General features: G+C 36.8%; 1 protein-coding gene across 2 annotated transcripts; it reads right to left on the bottom strand.

Annotated features, from left to right (window-relative positions):
* Positions 1 to 376: 376 nt before the first annotated feature.
* LOC113079965 (neuronal acetylcholine receptor subunit alpha-7-like) lies at positions 377 to 24,766 on the bottom strand. Of its 2 annotated transcripts, none has more exons than XM_026252209.1 (10): positions 24,676 to 24,766; positions 20,010 to 20,149; positions 19,510 to 19,554; positions 18,898 to 19,007; positions 17,895 to 17,974; positions 11,314 to 11,481; positions 8,949 to 9,143; positions 6,944 to 7,030; positions 6,141 to 6,250; positions 377 to 3,973 (listed from the first exon to the last, which is right to left on the bottom strand). In XM_026252209.1, the coding sequence occupies exons 2-10, from the start codon at positions 20,085 to 20,087 to the stop codon at positions 3,194 to 3,196; spliced, it is 1,653 nt and encodes a 550-aa protein (XP_026107994.1). In that variant the 5' UTR covers positions 20,088 to 20,149; positions 24,676 to 24,766; the 3' UTR covers positions 377 to 3,193. The 2 variants fall into 2 exon arrangements, with proteins under 2 accessions (XP_026107994.1, XP_026107993.1); XM_026252208.1 differs by lacking the exon at positions 24,676 to 24,766 and adding an exon at positions 23,326 to 23,377.
* Between the last annotated feature and the right edge of the window lie 3,194 nt (positions 24,767 to 27,960).

Raw genomic sequence — 27,960 nt, 5'->3', positions numbered from 1 at the left:
TAGAAATAATGTGAACACATGAATGAAATTTTTATTTAAAATAAAAACATAAAAAAAATTATATTGAAACCGACACAGTCACACAACTGTCATTTCCTGCACTTATTTTCAGCTCTGTCATTTTCCTTAATTGTGCATGTAAGAGAATCATTTGCTTGCTACAGCCAGCCATGAAATGACAAGCAAGCACATACTGTATTATTAGAAAAGAATACTTATTCAAAGATGGGAAATGGTTTGTGTCTGCATCGGAGAGAGAGAAATTTGAAAGTAATTTGCTTGGTCCCCCATTTAGATTAGATGGCTGGCATTTTATAAGAGCACAGCGAGCAGCAACATTCTTTTGGCAGCGTGCACTTATTGGATGAACTTTAATTAATACCATAACAACCACTAATTGCTATAATGACCCTAGCAATAAAGTAGTACTTGCAATAAGACCCGGAAACCAGTTTGTAAGAACCACATTTATGTGGTGTCAACAGAAATGTTTCACATAAAAAAATTATTTAAAAATCACCTGAAATATGACTGGCCTCAGAGGCAGATTTTTTTAACAGTACACAGTCCATTCAGTGCAAAACCATAAATGCTTCAGCCATTTCTCTGAAGACCTTCACTGTGAATTGTTCATCTTGTACAACTCTATTTCTATTTTTCTGTAAATGGCAGGGCCCATTAAGTCACGCATTCAACAACACAATATTCTTGTTTTCTATCAAACTTGTCTATATCCTCTCTACCTTCAAAGAAAAAGTCCAGGTTATTTACAACTCATTTCTACACCACTAGCATCAACAAACCCAACTGTAAAACAGGTACTGTAAACACGTACCTCAGCTTCCAGTGCTTTCCAATGAACAGGAGTGATCTAATCATAATGGTCAATATCTGACTCCTGGCTCACAGTTAAAACAGCCAGTCATGTTTTTAGAGGCATATCCTGTTTGATTACTCATCAGTATGGATCTTGTGCATCTGAACAACACATATTTTGCATGACTTTAGCTGAAATACAATTTATGATACAAGACAAAACATAGCATTGACCAACAATTAAGGAGATTTTGGAATGGTCAGGAAACTTTTTTTCAATTCAATTTCAATTTCAATTTTTTGAAATTACACCTAACAGCTTTAAAGTTGTAAATAAACCAACTGAAATGGTATCACTCTCCTTTGTTCATTGCTTGTAGAGCACCCTCCAAAGTTTCGAATGCATTCTAAGGGGCCATTCAGACAGAATGCTTTTTCGAAAAAATGAGAAAATGACTAGAAACATGTTTTTTTCTTTTTTAAGTCGAACTTATCATTCGAGGGCTGCATTTTTAGAATACAATCACAACGGTAAAACATCCTTTTAGCGCATGTTTACATGGAAAACTACAGAAAAGCGGTACAGTGGAATATAAAAACACAGCCTCTAAAGTTTAATGCTGGGTTTTGGACAAAATCAGGACAAATCCTTGTCAAATTATTTCTTGGCATGAAAGCATTGAAGTAACTTTCTATTATGTTTGAAGACCAACAATAATTATTTTCCTTTTGATTACATACCGTAATAAATACCTTTCACAGATTGTATGCCTTATTGCTGAATTAAACTGGCCTAAGTTTCTTTTTTTTTGAAGATTATATAGGATCAGCGCACCTTTATAGCGTTTATGGATTTTATTGACAGACCAAACAGGGAACAGGTTAAAAACAGCTTACGGTGTGTGTTTTGAATTTATTAATATTTGATTTACTAAATTGTTTGTGTAAGTCCTTATAAATGCAAAGCCATAACAAGATGATCAGTATTTATGCTGATATTGCGCAAAACCCCACTTTCCCCAAGTTTTTTTCAAACATTTGTAGGACACCGTATGAGTAAGTGGGAAAACAGAGCATAAAGAGAGATTTACCTCAAATAACCGTTTCTCTGTAACAGTAGAGAATCAGGGCACAGTTACTGTGGTTGTGGCTCTGCTCGTACTAAGATATTCATAAGATCATCTCTGTCTGAACACCTCAAACTGTCTGTCATTTCACAGAGATGATGGGAGAGATGTCTCCACTGTCTTTGTGCCATTTCTCAGGGGATTATTACTCTTTCTTCCCACACTCTCTCCCACTTCCCTTCTGCACTATGTTTTTCTCTCCTCATCTGTTTTGTGACGGATGCTCTAACTGTTTGGCTTTTTGGGGGCATGATGCGCTATTTCTCTCAAGCTGCGAAGCCATTCTTCCTCTTGCCAGTAAATGCTGCTGAGTCTCACTTACCCCTCAACTGCCTTCCCCGTCTGTTTCTGTCCATCACTCTTTCATTTTCTTCTCCAGCTGTCTGAACCACTTCTTCAGCCCATCCTTCTCTCGTTTTGCGCTGACTGTGTCTCTTTTTCTAATACACTCTCGTCTCATTTTGTCTTTCATTACCCTTGTTCTGCTCTTGCCTCGTTTTCTTGTGAGGCCTTAATTTCTCCATCGGTCTACATCTCTGTCCACTTCTGGAGGGTTTTCCATCTTTCACTTCTGCTTTATCTTTCCATTATCTGAAACTCACACTTCCTAGAAGTTCTCCAACGCTCCTATCTGTCCTTGAAACAAGTACCTTTTCCATTATTTTAAGACAATAGTTTTTTTATCTGGGTTTACATGAGCCATTCACCTCACGTCTGTCACTATTATCAATATTTCTCGGTCTTTTCTGCTCTTCCCTCCCTCTCTCCTCGCCTACCCGTAGATGGAGACTACCAAAATAGATTTTGACATCTTAGAGAAGTTTGCACTGTGCTGGATGTAAGATGTACAATGTCACACAGTTTTGAGTAACACGACAGGTCATTCTTCAGTGGTTCTGGTGGGGGTTTTGAGGCGCTTGACACAGTTGAAAAATCAATAATCAGTGTTTGACTTTTTTTTGTTTAGTTTTTCATTCATTTTATACCGAACTAACCCCTTTGTCATTTACAAACACCTTGCAGTGAAGGTCTTTAGCATTCTCCCAACATCATAGTTTGGTTTGAGATGCCTGAGCATCCCTTAAATATCCAGGACATAAGCCATTCAGAAGCCTTCTCGATCCAGACCTCAAGGTTCTGCGTTATTCCAAACACAGTCTTGGAAAAAAAAAAAAGTTAGGGAAATGAATAGTTTCCATTTACGGTCAAACCCAAGTTTCCTGAATGCACGCTCGCTTCCAACGAAGCAATCAGACGAAGTCCTTGGAAACTGCCTCCACAAAGTTCGGTGCTGACATGAGAATGGAGATGGTGCAGATGATGTTGAAAACGCTGAATGCCACCAGACAAAGTCGGTCGATAACGGCTGCAGCGAACTTCCACTGTTCGGACAAGCTGTCATTTTCATCTTGTCCGCGGAACCTATCAGCAACGAATCGCACCTCGTCTAAAATAGCCTGAAGCTGTGGGTCTCCTCCGCTGCTGGTCCCCGAGCAAGAACAACCTCCGCCACCACCGGACACCGTGCTGGGACAACCTGTCGCCTCCAGATTGGGAGCGGGAGGTGGCGGAGGGCTGCAGAACTGTGAGGGCAGGTGAGGCGGCGGACTGGAGCCTACCGCTGGAGGAGAAACCACCGCAGGACGAGGGCCGCCCGACATGCTGTTTCTTTGAACAGACTCCGCGAGCAAAGATGGCGGAGAAGCGTCGTCGAGACTGGAGAATCCGATATAAAGCAGGTTGCCGTTGTTGTTAGCACTGTTGGTCTGGTTGTGAAGATGGTGTGGGTGGCCAGCGGCCGCTTGAAGGAGGCTCTGGGGATGAAGGGGGTGTAGCGTAGAGGACGTGTGGTGGTGGTGGTGGAGGTCTGCAGACGCAGAACCGGGTGCGTTTGGGAGGCTGCCGATCTGGGAACCTGAAGAGCAACGTCTTAAGTGAGGGGCACAAGGAGGGCGCTCAGGGTCTTCACTCTCACCAGGACGCTTCATACGCAAAAACCAGGCCACCCACTGGAGCAAGACTAGCTGAACCTAAGAGAAGGCAGACATGTGTATAAGAGAATAGGTCATTAAAGTGTTCAAACATTTTATACATTTTTTTTATTTGTTAATTTATTGTCTTAAATTTTAAACATTGAGTGATAAAATATACCATCCACCTTTTTCCTGAACGCGGAAGTTAGCTTATGAGTGAGACTTCCGTTTCATTAGCCGCCATATGTAAATAACGGGGAGAATAACAACGTGCAGTAAACAGTAAAACTGTTTGCACTACAAACCAGTGTGTTCTTAATTAAGATAACAGATGAAAATAATAAAAATAAAAATATAAAAATAGCTGGACGCAAATGAGACCGGAAGCTAGACCCATGAAAGTCATCTGGGTTTCTTAGTGCTACTCATTCAAGTGTTGCTGGTTGTGGATACTGTAATGGAACTGAATTAATACAAATGTGTAATTGGAGATATTTGGAGATACCATTCTTTTCCTTCAGGTTAAGAATAGCCTATTATCTATTATGTAACCATTTTGGCATGATTTTATGTATTTATGTAAGAGGAAGCATGCATTTCACAGCAGCGTGTCAAGCCGGTTTGAACCATGCACTGAACATGCTCTACACATACAGTCTAAACTAAAGGTTATACAGCACTTTCTGAACAAATAAAGCACAATAACCCATGCAGTTCTAGCTAGTGTCTGCTAAGTCAAGAGGGGAAAAGTTTTGGAAGGAAAGGAGTTGTTAAACAGCAACATGTGACAGCAATGACTATGACGCAGAGCGAGATAAAGTGTTGACAAACTAGAATTATTCAGTTGCACCGCCAAGTCCTGGCCGAGGAGAGGCATAAAATGTACGACTAGTGGGGTTTTCACTGCTTTCATCTGCAGAAAAACTGCAGTTTGAGCAACTAGGACCTTCTTTGGCATATTTGCACACTTTTTGGTTTATTAAAAGAAAATTTAACGCACGCGATATACATGTTAAACAAAACATCATAAACAAAGCAGTGCCACTAGTGAAATATCACAAATCTTTCAGAATATATAATGAATCAGACAATATATAATAATAAAATGAAAGAACAGGCATTACCAAGACACTCTAGATGGACTTGAATATGTTTCTCTCATCTTCTTCTATAAATACAGGTCCAGAAGCTCTCAAGGGATTGTCAAGCATTAAAACAACATCTTTCCCTGATCAGTATCCATCCACCTTTCCGTCTTCTTCTGAACTCTTTTTAGCTCTTTAGATCGTAAGATAACTACCATTGCTATTATGGAAACCTTTTTCCAGGTTGTTTAGAGAAAGAGTTTTCCTTTTTAATTCTTTTGAGCCCTGACTTTAGAGGACATTTTCAGTAACTACACACGTCGAGTATTGGGTGTGAATGTTGCTAAAAGCTGATCCCAGGATACAATCCTAGGACGCTGTGCTCAGGCAAGCATGTCACTATTATTATTGCTCATACTTTGAGTTAGAGATTATATAAACCTATAACCTTCAGTATTAATCCTCAAATTGTGCAACTGAGATGTGTTATTACTTTTCTAAGCACTGAGGCAAACAATTAAAAAAAAAAAAATTGTTAGTGTTCCTGTAGCTCAATTGGTAGAGCACTGTGCTATCAAGTGCAAGGTTGGGGGTTCAATTCCCCAGGAACACATGATAGGTAAAAATTGATAGCCTGAATGCACTGTAAGACGCTTTGGATAAAAGTGTCTGCTAAATGCATAAATTTAATTTTAATTTTAATTTAATTTAAGTCATGTCTAAGGGCTAGAATATCATTGAAATTTGAGCTTTTTTGACATGTTGACACCTAGTTACCATTCACTTACAATAGCATTGAAAATATTATTTAATTAATGGTAGTCTCATTGAGTAAATACACCTGTCAGCTTTCTCTTGCTGTTGCATTTGGCTTTGAAAGTGAATGGCATTCGATCAACAGGACCGGGGCACATCAGCTGAGCTGCTAATTGGCTTGCAGAACGCTCAAATACGGTCATTTATCAACGCAGACAGATCACAGATCTATATCCATCTGCATCCTATTTACTCATTTAATCCCCTCTACTGTTGGCTTTATCTCTATTATCATTGCATTGATAAAATACTGCTTTCAATGCAGCCGACATGAGAGACATTGTTGATTGCTTAAAAAAGTGTTTGTGTGTGAATAGACGTACCCATTTGGGCATGTTCCCTCCGTTGGGGTCATGGTGGTGATATTGGAGCACAACCACTGTGGCGATAACTGACATTCCAACAATGATCATTATACTGGCAAAATACTGTCCTGAGAGAGAAACAGAGAAAGGAAGAGGATATGGAATGCATAAACCTTTAATTTATTACTCTCTTAGTAGGATAGCCTTTTATCAATCCAGTCATGCTAGTAAAAACCAGGGCAAATGTAACAAAAAAAAGGGCATTGATTATAAAAGACCGGCACAGGGAAGAAAGGCAGAATGAGGAACAGATGAGTGAACCATAAAAACTCAGTCATAAAGGAGAGGAGCAACAGACAGGAGAGACAAAGCGCTGTGGGTGAACACTCTTCCAGCAAGTGCATTTCTGCAGATTACATCTGCAGCTTCAGAGGGCCTTTACACTAGAGGGTGGGAAAAGTGAATATGCGCTGGAATTTTTTATTTATTTGTTTTTCCTGGAGGATCATCTCTATGTCTAGGTCAGTTTCATTTTTTGTTTCTCCTGCCTCTTCTCTCTCCTGACCTGCTCATCATTTCCAGTTAGCGGTCTTTTACGAGCCATGTTGCAAATTACCATGAGAAGCCAAGCGTCTGGCTGCCAAGATCAGGGATTTTGGCCGTGATACAGAATGGAGAGCGATTTGTTCTTCAGTGGTGCAATGTGTGCATCTGAGCACACGTAAAACGCTCTCAGGCAATCCGAGATGCAAATTGTCAGTTTTGGATGAACATTTCCTTTAATATATGTTAAAATATGCACAAAAACATGCATGCTTTACCTATTAGCGGGATGGAGTCTGAGGTTGCTGGCATGATTTCTGCCACCAATAACATGAAGACTGTTAATGAGAGTAGCACTGTAATACCTGTGAAAAAAAATAAGCTGCGTAAAACATACATATAATTGCATAAATAATTAAACACATATAACCAGATATTAGATGTTTACTGGTCCAGGTCAAAGAATTGGTCAGAATTTGGCCATTTCATATATATAAGTTTAATTTTTCAAATATTTTGACAAACTTTTAGAAATTAAGGTTTATTTAATTTGAGCAAATTTTTGTATGTTTTATATATATATATATATACATATATATATATATATATATAATACAAATAATAATTCAAATATATATTCATACATGTATTTATATTTGTATTCCTAGGCATTAAATCTTTTCCATTGAAAAACCAATAGCAGTTGACCACTAAAATAGATGCCAAATTATACAGCATCTCTAGTTATGTGTGACATTAGCAATACATAAGATGCCCAAGCACAGCTTCTTATTGGATGTAACTCATCTTGACAGAATTTGATTGGGTCTGATTGGACAGCAGTGCAGGGCTTGATGGAGTGATACATAAAGTGAATTGCATCAGGCCATTTCTCTTCCTCAATCGCTCTTTAGTTCAGTTCAAGTCATCTCCCTCCCTCTCCGGTTGCTATCCATCTCTTCCCCCCCCACACACACAATCCATCCATCTCTATCTGCTGTTTAAATCTGCTTCCGCTCTCTCACTCAGCCTCCTTCTCTTACATATGTTTTTTTGCTTAGATTTATAACTGCTATCTTGGCATAATGAACACTCAAAGAAATTATTGTCACAATTAAGACTAACTGAATTCAGTGACTGTGATTTCACCAAGTACAACATGTTCCTGGACCAACATCCTGATCCTGGAACAACATTTCAATTAACCAATCAGAATTTAGGGATACATTTTCAGGAAATATCTGTTTTAGGTTTACAATCAGGAATAAGTGCTACTACACCCTTATTAATCAGCTATCATTTCCCACTGATTTTAGGCATAAATTATGGGTAGGGTAAGGTTTAGGGGTAGAGATTGGTTTTAGTCTACATTTCTGGACAGTAATGTTGATCCTGATCCAGGAACATGTCTTACATTGTCAAAATACAGGTAAAACACTTCCTTTAAATTAAATTGATGACAATTAAAAAAAAAATCATTATCCCTTTAATATATGCTTTTTATAAAAAACATTTATTTTATAAAATGTATGTTTGAATTTTTTTGTGGTCTCTCCTTAAACTAGTGTCTGCTACTACATCTATCAAAGATGTTTCAATATTGCAGACCATGTTCCTGGAAAGTGCGATGCATTCTCTCTCTTTCTCCTAACACATTGACTCAACACTGCTTTAATTACATTAATAGATTAATTGCCCATATGAGTGTACAGCAAAGCAGTTCCCTTCATTGCCTCTTTTCCATTCTCTTTGGCTGCGCTAAGCTAAGTCTTCTCATGTCTCCTTTACATATATACTGTGAAAACCTTTCAGTTCATGCCTCGTTACATTTCCTGAAAGACATATATAAAATTATTTCCATTCCATCTCTGATGACTGTTTTTACTCTTCTTTGAGCTGTCTAAGTTCTTGTTTGATGGCAAACGTCTCTTGACAGAGAGTTAAAAAGAAAACTATGATGAAAGCCCTTGATATAAACCAAGAGTTCATTCGACATGACACAATCAGACGCTATCGATGAAATGAGCACCCACACATTTTCTTTTGCATGTCCCTGCTCTCTGTCTTGTGTCTAGAACTTGACAAGGTTGCGGAATAATTTTTTCCACTGCATCAAAAATATACAACATCTTTCTTCCAAATCAATCGCGTTTAGTTTTAAAACATGTAATCTAACTCCAAAAATTTGAAGGTCTTTAAATCCGATGCCATCTCCGCTTTTTTCTTCTTATCTTCTATAAGCTGTCAATATATTTATCTTTCTCTGTCTTTCTTTCATAATACCTAGTGAAATCTTCTCTCCGGAGTCAGCAGGCAGAAGGAAGATAAGCAAGGTCATGGATGAAAGGAGGACGCAGGGAACGAGAAGGTTCAAGGCGTAGTAGAGCGTCCGTCGGCGAATGGTCACCACAAACGTCACATCTGGATAGGGTTCTTTACAGCAGTCATAGAACAGCTCGTTTCTTGTGCCCGGCACACCTGGGTAGACACAGCATGTGAGGAGAATAACGAGTATGTAATGAAGGAGGGATAAAGGGAAAAGAATTCTGTGGATTGGTCTCATGGTCAAAGAGATGCTGTTGTCCTCAAGAGTAGCCGATGCCGATCTACTAGAAAAAACAACATCCTAATCAGCCGATGCAGCCAGAAGCAAGTTATTCTTCTCCACGACTGAGCATCAGCCTTTTGTCTTGAACATCATTAGAGATCTCCAACGTTTTTTCATACTGTCCTCTGTAGCCCTTCAAAAGCATAAAAGGAAAGTAGGAAACCAAAACTAGTGAAAGTGAGGAACAGACTGAAATATTTAGCATTTTGTGTCATTCTTGTAGTCAGTGTCATTACCGTATTTTCCGGACTATAAGTCGCACTTTTTTTCATGGTTTTGGCTGGTCCTGCGACTTATAGTCAGGTGCGACTTACTTATCAAAATTAATTTAACATGAACCTAGAGAAATGAACTAAGAGTAATGAACCAATAGAAAAAACATTACCGTCTCCAGCCGCAATACCACTGAAAACAGAGCGCCCTCTCACGGCTGTAGATGGTAATGATTTCTCTTGGTTCTTGGTTCTAAATAAATGTGACTTATAGTCCAGTGCGACTTATATATGTTTTTTTCCTCGTCATGACGTATTTTTGGACTGATGCGGACCTATAGTCCGAAAAATACGGCTATATGAAAATAAATGGCACATAATACAAAAAAAAAAAAAACTTTTATGTTCTATGGAAGAGAACAACCTGTTTAGGACAACATCAAACAAAAATACACAATTTTCATTTTTGGGTGAAATATTCCTAGCATGGTTACACAAATAGGGGCTTGTGAGGGAACTGCAAGAGTTTTGTGAGTTGATGAAAAGCTAATAATTAATTATACCAAATGAAAAATGAAAATAAACATTTGGGGGTGCATGTGATCTACTGTATTAACCGTCTTAGAGCATTTACTGTAAATGCCGCAAACTGCATCTCTGTTTGTGCAGCAAGTTTAACTTATTTGCACATTTGCAAATGGCACATTTTTATATATAAAAAAACAAACCTCAAGGATTTAAAATGTTTAAACCTTGAGGGTTTGAACATTTGAAAGTGAAAAACTGAAGATGTAAATATTAGTAGTGTAACTTGTAGTGTAAATTCAGTTATTAATATATTAAATATTCAGTAATATCATTCCGTTTGATTGGGTTCCTAAAACACCTGTGTGAATATAATGTGAAAACATTAAAAATAGGTTGAAAAAAGGTTGAAGGTTTGTTTTCACTTTAAAGTCCAGCTACAAAGTCAAAATAAACCACTTTTTTATTACAGATTTTATCCATTTACCATTTATCCAACATCTGAAAACTGTGAAGATGTGAATGTGTTGTTAAATTATTGAAATTTCTGCTCCTCGGGTGTACTTCAAGTAAATATTTCAGGTTGACAGACCTCTTCTTCTTCTTGATCAGCTTATCATCTTTAATCTGAGACCAGTTAAAATTACAATTAATAACAACAATTAATCAAGGGTTATTTTTGTTTTCAGCTGAAACCAAGTACTGTTTTTATGTAACTGACAATTTAGGCCTTTTTAATATCAAGTGAGTACACTGAACAATTAAAAATGTTCAAGAAAAGTTCAAGAGAGTGACAGCATGATATTACAGATGCGCACAGCAAGACAGAAGCAAATGAGAGTCAGTGAGAGAGAGAATTGTGCAGTGCAAGATGTTTTTCCAGTCCGCTTCCTCTTATCCACTCAATTGAATTACATTAATTTCAATACTAACAGGCTCATCAGATGAATATGAATGGACATGAATTTAACAAGATGGGCTGGATATTTTCTTTTCCAATTCTGAAGCAATTTCTGTTTTATACAGCAGGCAAGAATCCTCAAATCTGTAAGCTTTAAACGTGTACTTACAACATACTTATGAAAATATAAAAAAAAATATGCAGTATGCTTTTTAACCATTTAAGCATGAGAGGTCAGTTTGGTAGATGCATGTTTAAATGGTTAAAATGCATACTGCATGCATTGCCTGAGCCGTTGTCGTTTACTACAGGAACGGAAAGCACACGTCATAAACTGCCTGTGGGTGTTACGTTTGCTTGATTGTGAGAAGCTTACAAGGGATGTTGTCTCTGTTCACTCACCCACAAGATCCCACTCTCCGTTGGGCATATAGCCTGAGATATCAGCCTCATTCATCTGGAGATCCAGCAGCCAGCCGTCAAACGTCCACGAGCCGAATTTAAGCTCGCACTTCTGGATGTCAAACGGAAACCAGCGTACATCCACGTTACATGTGCTCATGAAGATACCTGGGATGAAGAGAACAAATTTGAGGAAAAATGTCTGTGCTTTTCATTCTGAGCAAAAGTCAGTATTTAAACTATCTGACGAATGTACTGCCTCGAAATGCCACAGCGATTCTTCATCAGCGCTGAATTGCTGCAGCCAACTCGAAATTGAATTCAATTGACCTTTTCACTGGAGTAAAACCAGACAGTTAAAAGATACACATTCAGAAATGTGAGAGCCCTGGGAAACACCATTACATAAAGACCTTTATGCACTGTACAGATAACCAGGCTGACACTCTCAGTATTATCACACACACACACACACACACACACAGAAACCAGCAACTAAATAGACTCACTCAAGTTTAAATACCACAAATTAGGCAGATAAACTCGTTTATTGTTTCAAACAGCTTGCAAATAAGCCATTTTGAATATTGAAAAGAAGTATTATGACAGATATGGATTAAAACGTTAATAAGAGTAATTCGTTATTTTACCACACAGCAGTTGAAACCACTGCCTCAAAGAGCTTCCTAATCGTACACTTACAGATTTATTGAAGAAATCCCACTTGAGATGGAACACAGGGAAGCTCGATGGGGCTTATGTTGCCCCTGAACACTAACTGAACAATCCAGCAAATTTGCCCGAAAAAATTACACCCTGAACCTTTGACAGTCTCTTCTGAACGAGTGCTTCTCATGCAGCAGACATATTTAAAAGCATAAGGACTAAATCACCACAGATGTAAGTGAGCAGTGCTTGTGCTTGAATGGAATTATTTGAGAATAACTGACAAACTCCAAACTGTAGCACAATTGTTTTTCTAAATTAGGGTTGTCAGTCAGAGTTGGTTTCTGTGGTGTCTTGGGTGGTTGCTCTGTTAATGGCCCTAAAAAAAAGCTAAAAAGTTATCAAATTAAAAAACGCACATGCATCCTTCATGTATCATCATTCATGTCCGCAGCACAAGTAATAAGGGTGAAGCTAGGCTTAGGAGTTTGTTGAAATGAGCAATAGTAATAGTCATGCCTTCTGTAGCAAACAGCAGTTACAGCACAGCATAAGAACTTAACTTAAAGCATTTCAGTGCTTTTCAAAACAACAGAACATGCTGTTCATTTCCTTGCATTTTAGCCTTTGAAAAGAGTTTCCAGAGCTGAAAAAAAGATGATAAAACAGATTTCATACAAAAAGAGAAACATTGATTTTGCGAGATGAAGTGTTTTTCAGGTCATTCATAGTGTTTTGCTGTACTGACCCCATCCACATCCTCTTCAAACTGATCTACACTGCTTCAGAAGATTCCTGAATAATTCACCTCTGTGCTGGGCCTCTGATTTGAGACAGAAGTTTCTCTTTAATCTATGGTCCAGATGAAGACCAGAAAGTCTTCTGAAAATGGTCCCAGGATCTCAATTCCCAGTTTGGGGGGTGGAGAGAAGAAAAAATGTAACCACTTTGAAAATGCTTGGCCTGATCATATTACAATCATAAGCCAGAACCTTCTTCTTCTCCTTTATACTTCTATACTTTAAATAATCAGGTTGAATATATATCTATTAGTTTCAAACCAGTTTATATGTGTGTGTGTGTGTGTGTGTGTGTGTGTGTGTGACAAATAAATACATATACAGTATTGTTCAAAATAATAGCAGTACAATGTGACTAACCAGAATAATCAAGGTTTTTAGTATATTTTTTATTGCTACGTGGCAAACAAGTTACCAGTAGGTTCAGTAGATTGTCAGAAAACAAACAAGACCCAGCATTCATGATATGCACGCTCTTAAGGCTGTGCAATTGGGCAATTAGTTGAAAGGGGTGTGTTCAAAAAAATAGCAGTGTCTACCTTTGACTGTACAAACTCAAAACTATTTTGTACAAACATTTTTTTTTCTGGGATTTAGCAATCCTGTGAATCACTAAACTAATATTTAGTTGTATGACCACAGTTTTTTAAAACTGCTTGACATCTGTGTGGCATGGAGTCAACCAACTTGTGGCACCTCTCAGCTGTTATTCCACTCCATGATTCTTTAACAACATTCCACAATTCATTCACATTTCTTGGTTTTGCTTCAGAAACAGCATTTTTGATATCACCCCACAAGTTCTCAATTGGATTAAGGTCTGGAGATTGGGCTGTCCACTCCATAACATTAATTTTGTTGGTTTGGAACCAAGACTTTGCCCGTTTACTAGTGTGTTTTGGGTCATTGTCTTGTTGAAACAACCATTTCAAGGGCATGTCCTCTTCAGCATAGGGCAACATGACCTTTTCAAGTATTTTAACATATGCAAACTGATCCATGATCCCTGGTATGCGATAAATAGGCCCAACACCATAGTAGGAGAAACATGCCCATATCATGATGCTTGCACCTCCATGCTTCACTGTCTTCACTGTGTACTGTGGCTTGAATTCAGAGTTTGGGGGTCGTCTCACAAACTGCCTGTGGCCCTTGGACCCAAAAAGAACAATTTTACTCTCATCAGTCCACAAAATGTTCCTCCATTTCTCTTTAGGCCAGTTGATGTGTTCTTTGGCAAATTGTAACCTCTTCTGCACATGCCTTTTTTTTAACAGAGGGACTTTGCGGGGGATTCTTGAAAATAGATTAGCTTCACACAGACGTCTTCTAACTGTCACAGTACTTACAGGTAACTCCAGACTGTCTTTGATCATCCTGGAGGTGATCATTGGCTGAGCCTTTGCCATTCTGGTTATTCTTCTATCCATTTTGATGGTTGTCTTCCGTTTTCTTCCACGTCTCTCTGGTTTTGCTCTCCATTTTAAGGCATTGGAGATCATTTTAGCTGAACAGCCTATCTTTTTTTGCACCTCTTTATAGGTTTTCCCCTCTCTAATCAACTTTTTAATCAAAGTACGCTGTTCTTCTGAACAATGTCTTGAACGACCCATTTTCCTCAGCTTTCAAATGCATATTCAACAAGTGTTGGCTTCATCCTTAAATAGGGGCCACCTGATTCACACCTGTTTCTTCACAAAATTGATGACCTCAGTGATTGAATGCCACACTGCTATTTTTTTGAACACACCCCTTTCAACTAATTCAACTAATTGCCCAATTGCACAGCCTTAAGAGCGTGCATATCATGAATTCTGAGAATCTACTGAACCTACTGGTAACTTGTTTGCCACGTAGCAATAAAAAAATATACGAAAAACCTTGATTATTCTGGTTAGTCACATTGTACTGCTATTATTTTGAACAATACTGCATATATGTTTTGTTTTTTTACACATATGCAATTTATATATATGTAGGGTGATAGGTAGGTACTCAGTGTAGAGTTAATAAATGCTGCATGCATAATAATAATGACAAAAATTAAAAGCTGTTCTCATGACAGGACATGTCAGTATTTCATGTCAACTACCCATTTGCAATAGTCATTCTTCAACAGGTATTATGAGATCTTTGTTGTCAGACTGGTATAAAAATTCACTAAGAAAGAGCACAGCTCTAATCAACAAGCAACATCCAGTGCCTTTTTATATACCCAAGAGTTTTTGTTTAAATCCCTAACCCTAAGTATGAGCAATTATTTCTTTATAAAACAGCACTAATTAGATTTTAGCCTAATTATGGATCTTCTATGCAGCTGTGATCCAATGCCAGTTGAGAGTTAAAGTGGAGGGAGTCAGTGTCTGACTCACTTATAAAAATGAGCCAGTACTGCATTTCCAAAGGTTTCCCAATCACAAATGTCCTTCCACTGAAAATCAATCAAACTGACACCCTTTTTAGTCTTTGGTAACCAGACCCCTGGAGTGTATAAAAACCTCCTCTGGTATTTTGGCATTTAGAGAAGTCTTATCCAGAGCACAAAGGTGATTTTTTTTAAATCAGTCCAAATCTAAATCGATACTGTACTTAAACACAGCTCTCACAAGATCTCTGCTGGATTTTTGCTTCCTTTCTTCTGCATGTCGACAGCTTCTACTCTAGGGAAACAGGTGACTAATCCTAAAAGCTAATCAATTAGAACGGCTAGCGAGCTAGCAAACCCACTCCTGCTAAATGGATTCTTCAGAGGAGAGGCATGGGGCAAGCAGTGCAGACGCTGAAAATATTGAATAAGATAACGCAGGGAAGACCTGAAAGCAGCTGGTGCATGCTAAAAACCTGTTATGAGCTCGAAGACACCTGCTAATCACGTTTTCATATGTCTGGGCATTTATGTAATATTGATGTAGTTTCCACTGGTCACTGCCACTATGGTTCCATCTTTGCGCTGCTAAACTAAACAAAATGGATAAAATACACACCATGATTCTGCGTAGGCACTGTAGTTTGCCTTAAATCTTTAAGGAAAATGAGTCACCAGCCCTACAGGGCAACTCCTGTCAGTAGAATGCCACCGAAATGCAGATGAGTCAATATTAGAAAAGGGTAATCTACTCTGAAATTAAATTTGTCTGCACAGGCTGTTGACTGCAGATTACTTCTAAACGAATCTCTGATTCACAACACACTTATAGCAACCATGTTCATATCATTCAAAATCAGAGTTTTGAGAAATCAAGCTTTCAAAAATTTCTGCAGGTCACATTTCAGTTAAATAGAAAGAAAACCAAGCCTTTCTTGCATTATTGTTTTTTTATTTTATTTTATTATTATTGTTATTTTATTGTTTTATTTATTTATTTACTTAATTTGTGTTTTATGACAATTAAACCAAGACCTTCTACAATTTATAGCATATAAACTATAACATATATATGAACAGAAATTTCATAAATATATATATATATATATATATATATATATATATATATATATATATATATATATATATATATATATATATATGTGATCAATTGTACAGTTATTATACAATGTCTTAGTTGTTTATAGCTTATAATTTATATTAATTTAAATAACAGTGTCCATAACTTTCAAGAAAATAATTTTTATAAAAAAAATATATATATAATATTTTTTGTATTATTATATATATATATATATATATATATATATATATATATATATATATATATATATATATATATATATATATACAAATTATTTTCTTGACAGTTACGGACACCCCACATTTATTTATTTTTTTGTTTATTTAAATCGATTTAAAATTAAATGCGAAAAGTTTCTTTAAATGCAATACATCTCTAAAGAGTAAATCATATAAAACATGTCCAAAGTGAATTTTGTATTACAAATATTCGTAATACAAAATTCACTTTGGACATGTTTTATATGATTTACTCATTAGAGATAATCAATCAAATTCATGAAATATGGCAAATGTGGAAAAGCTTGTTATCATCATCCATGTGCATAGTGTCTCTGACACAGCCACCAGGACAAACAGTTGCAGCAAATAAACCAAACATCTTTTTTTGTCTGTGTATGTGTCCCTGGATTACCAACATCTGTTCACGCCCACAAGCCACTAAAGAATAAACATATTTTTGAAAACGAGATGTGAGATTTTCTCTAGAATTATTTCTCGCTTTCTTCCCTGCTTCTTTTCTCTCCTCGTCTCTCTGCCTGACTTGACTTCAAAAGGGCAATTGATTTCTGTTTGCTACTGAGGGACTGGATGACTTTAATGTGAAGAAGAGAAAAGCAGCAATAAATTGCAATGAAATCAGTGTGAGGTGCAAATACAAGCCACTGGGGCACGATCTGCTCGTTATAGCAAATGTGTGTTTGTTTGCATCTGCAGCGAATCTGAGGGTTATTTAAAGACTCCTGCTTTAGTGCATTGCATGAATCTGCATATGCATGTAAGAGAGCTAAAAATATGTGTTTTTCTTCACAGACATAAACTGAAGAATCTGTGATACTGGAAAAACCATGCCATTGCTTCAGCCTGTATTTATGTACAATGCATATATTTTAATCAAAGAGAGATTTCTGTTCTCATTCAGTTTTCCAAAAATAAATGCAATATGCATTTGCAATGCATATTCTTAAGCACTACTGCTCTCAGAGGAAATAAAGTAGCTGCAACATAATTCATGAACTTTCCATTTCCTTTTGCACCATAAACGTCCCTGTTTCTGATGTGCACATCTATTAACTGATAACCCATGAACCATCATTTACTATGGCACATGAAAGAGGCTTCTTTGATTTTCATACTCTGTATGCAGAAAACTCTTTAATACTTAAACTGCATTAAAAATTATATCCTTTTGTCTGCATGACTGCATTTCTACTGACAATATTCAGGTGTGCTTCAACTGTTGCACTTCCCATAAAACAGGTGACCTTTTCCTGCTGCTTTCCTATGTTTATTTCCATCCAAAATCATTTTATAGCTTAACACTTTACTTTGAACACCACTGCTGTTTTTGTGTTATGAACCGCAGCTTACTATTGCTTTTATCATTATATGTACCATAAACCTTAAGCATAAGCGTTCACACTGACCTGGAGGCAGGTAGTTGCAGTAGCCACTGGAGTTCACTACAATATTCGATTTGAATGTGGAGTCAAACTCGTCATCTGCACTGCAAATGGAGAAAGGATGCATATATTAGGTATTTTTTGCTGGCTATCAAGGAAATATTGCAAGCCAGAATCAAACCATGAACACCAAAAATCAATCTTCACATTCAATAATTACTAAACCACAGCTCCAAGATCTTTTTTTTTTCTTTTAAGACAAAGACATGATTAACATTCAGAGACAGTGATAATGACAACATCTTGATGCAAATTTAGGCAGTCATCAGATTTAGGGCTTTGATTAAATGTGGGAAAAGACTCCTCTGATTCATAAGGTTATAACAAGGTATGAATGAATAATGTCCTTTCCAAAAAATTAGCTTGGGGCCATGATTAAATTGAATGTAGTAGCAAGCTCCCATGTGAATCAGCTCTGAATTAAAAAAAGGGATGTCGACAGCGAAGGATGTTAATAGGCTGTTTGGACACCAGCTCTTCGACTAAACGATCTGCTTTTGCCCAAGGACCAAATTTTCAGTTCATTGATCTGTAGCTGCTCTTCTGTTTAGCCGTACACTTTGAATGATGGCCCCAATACTGCAGTCCTCAAACACATGCACACAAACTAACGTCTGCTGATTACAGTGCCCAAGTACACACAGATTTTTTCGATGTTGTAGATAAAAAGAGTATATCACTTCACTGAAGGATTTTCCTCTTATTCTGAAGTGTCTCTCTGCATGATCACCGCAATTATCTACTCAAATCTCGTTGAGGGATGTAACATATACTTGTTTTCACTTTTGCAAACCGTTTTTTTCCAAAGCAACATACAATTAAGAAAATGAGTATACATATACAACACACAAGATGGAAATAAATCCAAGGGAAAAAAGCAAAACAAAACCACCTTACAAAGTCATATTAATACTATTCAGTGTAATAGTAATGAAATGTGTAGTTTCAATAATACAAATGCTTATACCTATTGTAGAGCAGGATGTCTGGTGTCCACACTTGGTCAGTGGTGAAGCGAAGGTTTTTGACACCTGGGTACTCCGACTGGTTCCACTGCAGGTAATGATCATACCAGTGCTGAGGAGTATATACAGAGAAAGAACTGTGTCAGCCATCATCAGTATGCTTTGAAAGTCCAGATTTAATACAGTAGATTTCATATTTTGACTCGTGAAGCAAAAATCAAGGTTACGATGGAAGTGAACGGGTAGATTTTTGGAGAAGTGTATCATTTTAGAAAAGTAAAAACATTCAATCTGTTGACATTCATATATTATTTGAGCTATAAAGCTGTTTAAATTATTAATTTTAAAGTATCTTTAAGAGTTACATTGTCAAATTTTATTGCTTTACTATTAATAGAGTGAGTATTTTAATATTTATGGATTGGCCCCATTCACTGCCATTGTAAAAGTGCCTCTCTGTAACCCAGATTGTCCTTCATTTTGTCATCAAGTGGAATCACCATTATGCTACAAATTTGTACTGTACCCAGAAGAACTGATGTATTAGATATACTGGAATATAATTAGGTCACTTAGTTAAGCAAAAGGCTACTAACTACTAAGTTGTGGCTTACCATGTTGAGCCAGATATTGGAGGTCAGTACTTGATTTTTCTCATCCTGTATGACCAAGAAAAATTAGAGTGAGTTCAAAATCAACTGTGTGCTTAAAGATAAATGCCACAAAATGAAAAATAAATACCACTCAGAGTGTGAAATTAAAGGTCAGCCAGTGAAAACTGAAAACAGATTATTATTTTCAGCTCTAGAAAAATAAAAATATATATTTTGGAAAAAGAGCATAACTTGGGGTGGTGGCAGGAAAATAAGGTGAGCCGAAAGGATATAGAAGATCATGAAACAGAAACAGGTCAAAATATCAGCCAGGCTCAGAAAGCAGTATGTAGTGCGTTTGAGAGGTATAGTGTAAATAATTTGATATGTCATTAAAAATATGGCACATAAGGACAAGAGAAACCAGACAAAAATACATCTCGGTGTGCCAGATAAACTCCATACTCCATAACACACAAGAAGGTAAAAAAAAAAAAAAAAAAAAAAAAAGAGTGACTTACCACATCCATGATCTGTATCAAGCTCATAGACAGAAAGACAGTGAGAGGTTGAGAGTCGTTTGCAACAGGCCTTTCCATGCGGTTATAATCCTTCAGGAGGTTCTTCAGCAGGGTCCGCTGGTATGGACCCTGCACCGACACTGACAGAAAGACATGAGAGTACTGTACAGCCCAGAGACATACCAGACACTTCAAATCAAGACATTTCTTCACTGAGCAGAGACAGAACGATACGCAGATAGATTGATAACATAACAGATTGACAGACAGAACGATGGAACACAACCATAGAACGACAGAACGATGGATGGATGGATTAATGGATGGATATATAAATAGATAAATAGACTTAAATTAATAGATAAAATATGCAATAGAGAAAATAATGGACTGAAATAAAGGTGAAGTGTAAAAGGGCTAAAGCAACCTTTGCCAATTGCTAATTTATGTCATTAGCTTTTACTTAAAATTTTGCTGTTGGAAATTCTTAAGAAGTACATCTGTGAAGGCCCAGAGTTTAAAAATTCAATTATTTCTGCCTAATAACCCCAGAAAAGAGGATTAAAAACTGTGTGAAGAGTGTGTGTGTGTGCATGGCATGTGTGGAAAGGTATGACTGAATGCAAGAGAATAAATTTAACGGTTAAAGGCAAGAAAGGACCGGCTCTTGAATTTATTACTCTCATTTACACTAGAAAAACAGTGCTAGCCTTCAGCCACAACAACAGGTTTAATATCGGATTCCCACTGGCATTCTCAACTGACTATGACCACTAGCAGCAATGGAAAGAGAATATAGAGCTTGAGGCATTACTGACATGAAAAATCCTTCAGGGCCATTCTGTGTTGTTTAGCAAAAAAAAAAAAAGCATTAAGCAATGTTTCTCAGAAGACATTCCCTAAAGGGCATACAAGCTGAAAAACCCCAGACTAGATGATCACTAAGGTTAAGAAAATCTGAATAGAAACAAAGGTGGAGGCATGCCATTGTTTACATCAGTGAAGTAAGCAGCATTTACCCTTGTGGTGATTGACAGAATTAGATGAACATGCTCCACTCACATACACATCTGTACCAAATGTGTGAATTTAGTCTGGGTGTCATGTGTTCACCAAGAACGTGAGACTCAACCAAGAAGGGTAACTGGACCCAAGAAATAATTTATATTCAAGGATAATTACATTTCATAGTTCAAAAGGTCCTTCACTGATGTTTACTGCATGTCTATGACTCTGCTATATCCATAACCTTCTATCTGGGAATTATTTTACATTTACATTTTCATTAAAAAACAGAAATATCAACCCTGGAAACATTAAGGTGTAGGCATTTATTGCTTTCGACATTCTGATAAAACATTTCTTGAACTTACTGTAGAGGCAAGTAAATAATAAGAACCATTAACAGAAATATCTGAAGAATGATAGTTTTAATTTCAACTAAGTATGTGCTGATTATTAAGCATCTACCTGCTTTTTATAATTAACGTTCTGTTTGGAGTCCGATAGACCTCAAGGCCATTCTTAACGATAAAAAACACAGAAATATTAGTTTGATACTGCATGACTTTCCTATTCTGATGAGAAATAATTGTAATCAAACTTTCACACACAGACACATTTAAAATGTTTGGTGTTTAAATGCAATAAATTTTCGCATGCAAAACCTTCCTGTCTTTTGTATAAAATTCAAAGATGTCTCTAGTTTGTTTTCTTTTATTCGTCTAAAAAAAACAAACCTCACAAGACACCTTTCAGAAAAGTGCATGAATACTTTGTGGTAAAAGAAAGGGTTAATGCTTCAATAATATCGGTATATTCTCTACTTAGGTCAGAGGAATGTATTAAAGGGGTCATATGATGTTGTGTATTTGGTGTAATCCAATGTGTTTATGCGGTTTAAGGTAAAACATTTTCTTAATTTATTTTCCACATAATCTACGTTACTGTTAATCCTCTATGTCCCACCTTTCTGAAGCGTGTTGATTTTTACAAATCTCATCGTTCTGAAAAGCGAGGTGTGTTCTGATTGGCCAACTATCCAGTGCATTGTGATTGGCTGAATACCTCAAGCGTGTGACTGAAATGTTACGGCCCTCACCATACTGTGATACTGGTCCTGACGCTACGCACAGCATCTCCACAACATACCGGCAGCGGCATCAACAATACTACAGTAAGAAAGAAAGTTACGCCATCTTTCTTTGCGTGAACATTTGGGTGGCGTTAAACAAGTTGCCCCACACCGTGAGGTAGAGGTGTTTAAACAAGGTGTTTTAGGGGGGCATGGACGAGTCTTAACTTTTATAAAGAATATCTCTTTGGATTTGAGACTTTAGTCTTCGCAACTTTACAGAACTTTACTTCTTAATGCACCAAGAGCTTGTAACACTTCAAAGTTGAAATCGCATCATATGACCACTTTAAAATAATTCAAAGTCAGAATAAGTAGTAGATCTTACAATTATTTTGACCATTTACAGTATATAAGTGGGATCCCTGGGAAACATACAGAAACCTATACTTAGAAACATTTCCATCAAAACACTACATTTTCTGCAACTGTGAAAACATGAAGACATGGAATATTCTGTGGGGTGACACAAATTCTAAAATTATAAAGAGAATTAAACATTAAGAGAATGTACGTGAGACGAATCCAGATGGCCTGGTGTGAGACTGACAACCCAAATAAAAGTTCTGCTTCTTGACAGACAAATGAAGAGAGAGGGAAAAATGAAAGATAAAATAGAGACAGGCTTTCCATGGCAACTCACACACACACACACACACTCCTTCTTTCTATCCCACTGCAGCAACATGTCAACAACAAAACTGGTGTTCTGAATCTAAAAATGCATTCTGTGCCTCCATCACCTCCATGCAGTCTATATGTACTCATGGATTTAGAGGAATGAATGAGGGAAAGAGAGAGAGGAGACAGGAGGGGGAGAGAAGGTACAATTTATGAGTGCAGCTTCTAATTCTCCATGGCAAAGCAATTTTGTTTCATTCTGCCTCTCATTCCCTCTGATTCCATCTGATTTTACCTCTTTCTCTCTCTCGACTGCAACAGTGGTTGAAAAAAACGAACATCTGGTGGCACAAGGTTGCCCACAGGCAAACAGGTTTGGAGAGCGCACATATGCAAGAACAAAAACAAATTATAATACCGTGATCTTTTGTGTAAACCCAAGATCTTTTGCTGCTTTCTTATAAATGTTTGCCTTCATTCTCTTTCCTAAATAATTCTTTCATACACACACAGATATATATATACTTACATGCATTTACGTGCACATAGTGAAGAACCTACCCTGGATCAAAGCGGAGATCCCACATAGAGTGAAAGCCAAAGAGTGCCACATTCCAGGAGATATGAAGGAAAAGCAGAGCAGAAAACAGGAATATGTTCAGATATGGAAAGAAGAGGAAATATCCTCGTGGAGTGGAGTGGAGGAGAGGAGAGGAAAGCAAGAGCTGGCTTGATGCAAGCAGTGGACAGAATAAATGTGGAAGAGAGAGAGAGAGGGAGAGAAAGCGAAAGAGAGAGGGAGAGAGAGAGAGAGAGAGAGACTACCCAGTGATGTCGGCAAATCGTAGCGACTGAGAAAAAAAGAAACAAGCCTGATTGATTTGAGACTCACAAGTCAGCTCTCTCTCTCCAACCAAATCTCTGAGATTCCCTAAGAAGAACAGATGAATGAGAAGGAGGGTTGGGAATACAAAGGGAGGGAGATCAAGGACAAAAGAGGGGGAAAGTGGAAACTGATCTTCCTGTCTACCTAAAATAATAACATTCGGTTAAGTCCTATCCTCTTTCTCCTCTCTCTCTCTTTGTCCTACTTTCGTACAAATTCTCAAAGTGAGACAGACTATCATCTTCAGAAAAAGTCAGATGTGTCACAATGGAAAAAAACTTTTGCTATACAGAGGATATTCCTTTAAAAATGTATACACAAATGTTGCTGGATTTTGAGATATTATCGTTTTACTGGTTTGAGGTTAGCATGATTTTTTTTAAAGAAATTATACTTGATTCAGCGAGCATATTGGGATCAAAAATGACAGTAAAGCCTGTTTATTAAAAGTATCATGGTTTCCACAGAAATATTAAGCAGCACTACTGTTTGAAACATCGTTAATAATGAGAAATGTTTCTTGAGCAGCAAATCATCATATTAGAAAGATTTCTTTGCTATCAGGTATCAAAAATGTTATTTTGTGGAGAAATACACAAAGTATTTCACCACAGAACAGGAAACAAATTGAAGTAATTACAGTAGGCAATAAGTAAATAAATTATATTAAAGTAAATTAATTAAATTCAATATCTCTAATAAGACACTAACGTTAGCTAAATAGTGGCGTATAGCAGGGATTAGCATAAATGGCTAATTTACGGCCATTTCCCTTTCAACTATGGCAGAGTATCACTTTAAAGAGAATTTAGCCTAGCAAATCAGTTAAAGTTTTACTAAAACATCTTTTCTATTAGAAAAATATTCATGTTGTATGATTATAAGGACAGAAATTAGCATTTTAAGAGCTTTTAAATGTATTGAATTGCCCTGTATGTCTGTATGTTTGTGTTTGCAGAGTAGCCTTGTAATAATATTATAATATAAAAAATGTAAACCAGATAGTAAAATGTATAGCAACTTACCTGAATAATAAACATCCGGTTTAATGTCATAGGTGTTTGGATGTCTAATAACTATCGCCCTGAGCACAGTCCGGTCCTGAGATTTGTTACCCTCGGGCCAACGCAAGAATGAATGCGTTTTTCCAGCCTGAAAATGCCTGCAGTGCGTTGCGTTAAAAGTGCAGTCGGACATATTTATGAAAGCATCACCAAACAACTATAATGTAAAAGTAACAACAAAATCTGCATGAAAAAAATCTGAAAACTGTAAAACAAATAAGAGTAACTTGGTCATTTATTCATGCGAGGTGCATCACAACTACCATTCAGTATGAAATTATTTCTTCGGATGGATATTTTAAGATAGCAGGTGGAAAAGCTGTAGGAATATTGTTTTTCTAACATGCATGTCGACAGAAAGTAATTTACACTTCAGTAGACCAATCTGTGACTCAGAAAAGCTATATAAAATGTGGGATATTGGCTTTTTTACAGTGTGAAATTGCCAAATTTACCAAGTAGGCCTATACAAAAAATTGCTGAGGTATACCAGCAAAGTCAAGCCTGTTCAGGCATCCATGAGATTGTGTGTGTGTGTGTGTGTGTGTGTGTGTGTCAATGGAATAATGGAGATTATGGTGGAGGGGGTTTAATTGAGGAAGTGCTGGGATATGCAAGTGGCACACAGTAATGTGCTTAGTTAAACTCCTCCTTTCATTCGTCCTGACGAAGTGCTGAGACAGGGGCCGGGGAATGGAAACCAGAGAGCGAATGAGAGCCCTATAATAGATTACCCTATTACTACAGATGCCCTTCGGTAGCCTCTTCACAAGAGGGGGAGCTGAGGTGAGCCAAGCTCACAGTCAGGCTTTCACACCCCACTGCTCTCTGAGAGAAAGCCTAACAGCGGTGTAACATATAGATATGTCATGGAAAACAAGCGTTTAATAAATCAGCTAAAGATGAATGATCATGGCAAGATGTTTTGACTGCACTGAGCAGGAGGGTTTCTTACCTGCCCAATTTTAAGTGTGTAATCAATTTACTTTAAAAGCGAATGGTTAAATAGTCTAAAGAGTATGTGGAAACTAAAAAGCGCATCACAAATTGATTTGATGGTGAAAAGTTTGGGGATTGTGGAGGCTGAAGGTCAAGTTCACTTTTACAAGCATCTCGTTGTATCACAATGGCAACACTAAATAAATATGAGTCTATTGTTTAAAGTGATAGTTCACCCAAAAATCATGATTTACTCACCCTCTACTTGTTGCAAATCTGTAAGTATTTCTTTCCTCTGTTGAGCAAAGAAGATATTTAGAAAAATGTTGGTAATTATGGAAGTCAATGGCTATCAACTGTTCGATATTCTTGTCAAACAAACCTGAGCCCTATTTTAAAGGGCATCTATTTTATATAAAGGTTCAATTTAAATTAAACTGTAAGAAAATAATATCGTTAATGCCTAAAATATTATTTTGAAAATATTTGGTTTCTATTAAACTACATAATTCTGTTTTTTATAGCACTGTATTTTTAGATTAAGTATTTATTTATTAATTTCAAGTTTCGATATTTATCTGTTATTTATCATTTTGATAAATTTAAATTTAAATTTAAATTTAAATTTAAATTTAAATTTAAAATTTAAATTAATTAAATTATAATAAACATCATAATATTTGCTCAACTTTTCCATTGACACCTTTTACTCATCCTGTGCAATATATTGATTAACATAGCTTTTCTTTCCCCAACAGAGCATGTTTTGATGAAGAGTAATAAGGTATTCAAAATGTATATGATGTAGTCAAAACAGAAAACCCCATGTGCTAAAGAAAATAGGTGAACGCATACTTCCGGGTTAAAGATTTTCTGACACTATGTGGTCATTTTGGGAACTGCATTTCTACAGGACAGCAGAAGCTTGGGCTCTTTAGTATGACATAGAGAGAGAAAGTGTGTGGTATTTAGACTAATGTTCTTCATAATGGGAAAATTATTATCCATAGCGTAACTGCATTTACCAAAACATTGTCTAAAGAGAACACCATTTGGTAAAAATGCATCCTGATGAACTCAAAAGAAAAAATGGGTAAAGACAATATCTAAGTATCTAACTATAATAAGAGAAGGTGCTGGAGTATACACTAAAGTTTTGACTCTTGAAAGTAATCATGGGATATCCCATGAGGCTGCAGTTTCATTCCCACAAGCCAAGGCATCATTAGGCAGCCACAATCTGCAGTTGATTTGGTTAAGAAAGGACACAGATCATTTCGCCCACTGGTCTCGTTCCTGGAGGGCAGAGAATACAACTGAATTGATCTCATCATATTATCATTCAGGAGCCACTGAAGACAACAGTTCAGCAGAGAAAAGCAATCAACTAATGATCTTGGAAGCTAAATGACAGCCCACCTCTCCTTCCTGACAAAGGCTGTTATCTGTTAATGTGCTGTGTTGTGGAAGTGTAAACCCTGCAGGCTTGACGATTCAAGCACTTTCCTTCACTTAATACAGGATCATTGACAGTTCATCTCACATACAGTATTGTAAGCTATCAGTTTGTCTTGCAGTTTTTCCCACAGTGGGTGCAATGTTCAATAACAACCACCTGTTTGGGTCTTTGGTCCCTCGGCCTTGATAGTGAATACCATCTGTATGAGTATTTTATGAATGCTGGAAGGAAACGCTTTTTGAAAAGCTATTCAGAAATCTTAATGCATTTTTACTCTACGGTTTTTAAAAAGATATAAAAAAGTAAATTGTTTTATATAAAGATCTTCAGAGGGGCAATTTCATATAAAGCATGCAGGCTATTATCTAGTTCTATGATTTCTCAAATCTTAAGTGTTTGCTTCCATTCAGTGTTGGTCAAATTGAATACATGAAATTGAAACATTTTAATGTTTAGTTTTTGATAATTTCAGGTTTTTTCTTATTCCTTTTAGCAATATTACAATTCCCAATGAAACATATTAATCAGAAATGACACTACAATGATTTCAAGTATTTTACAAAAGAATCTGTTTCAAATAAATGCACTTTCTAAATCTTCTATTCATTAAAGAATCTTGAAAACCAATTCCCACTGAAACATTATGCAGAATAATAAAAGACTTGGTTTAAATTTCAAAATTCATAGTAATGGTTCCTTGTGCACCATTCCTGCAAATTTGAATATTGGTTTGATTATTTTCCTCAAAAAAGCTTTGAATAGTTGCACTACACACCGAGCAGTCAATAACTACACCATCCATGTGGATGAATCATGACAGTTTGAACAAAAAACTCATCACTGCATAA

This window comes from Carassius auratus, unplaced genomic scaffold (assembly GCF_003368295.1).
Source record: "Carassius auratus strain Wakin unplaced genomic scaffold, ASM336829v1 scaf_tig00029946, whole genome shotgun sequence".
Taxonomy (NCBI): domain Eukaryota; kingdom Metazoa; phylum Chordata; class Actinopteri; order Cypriniformes; family Cyprinidae; genus Carassius; species Carassius auratus.
Note: the sequence above shows the minus strand (reverse complement) of the source record. Positions and strands in the feature narration are given on the sequence as shown.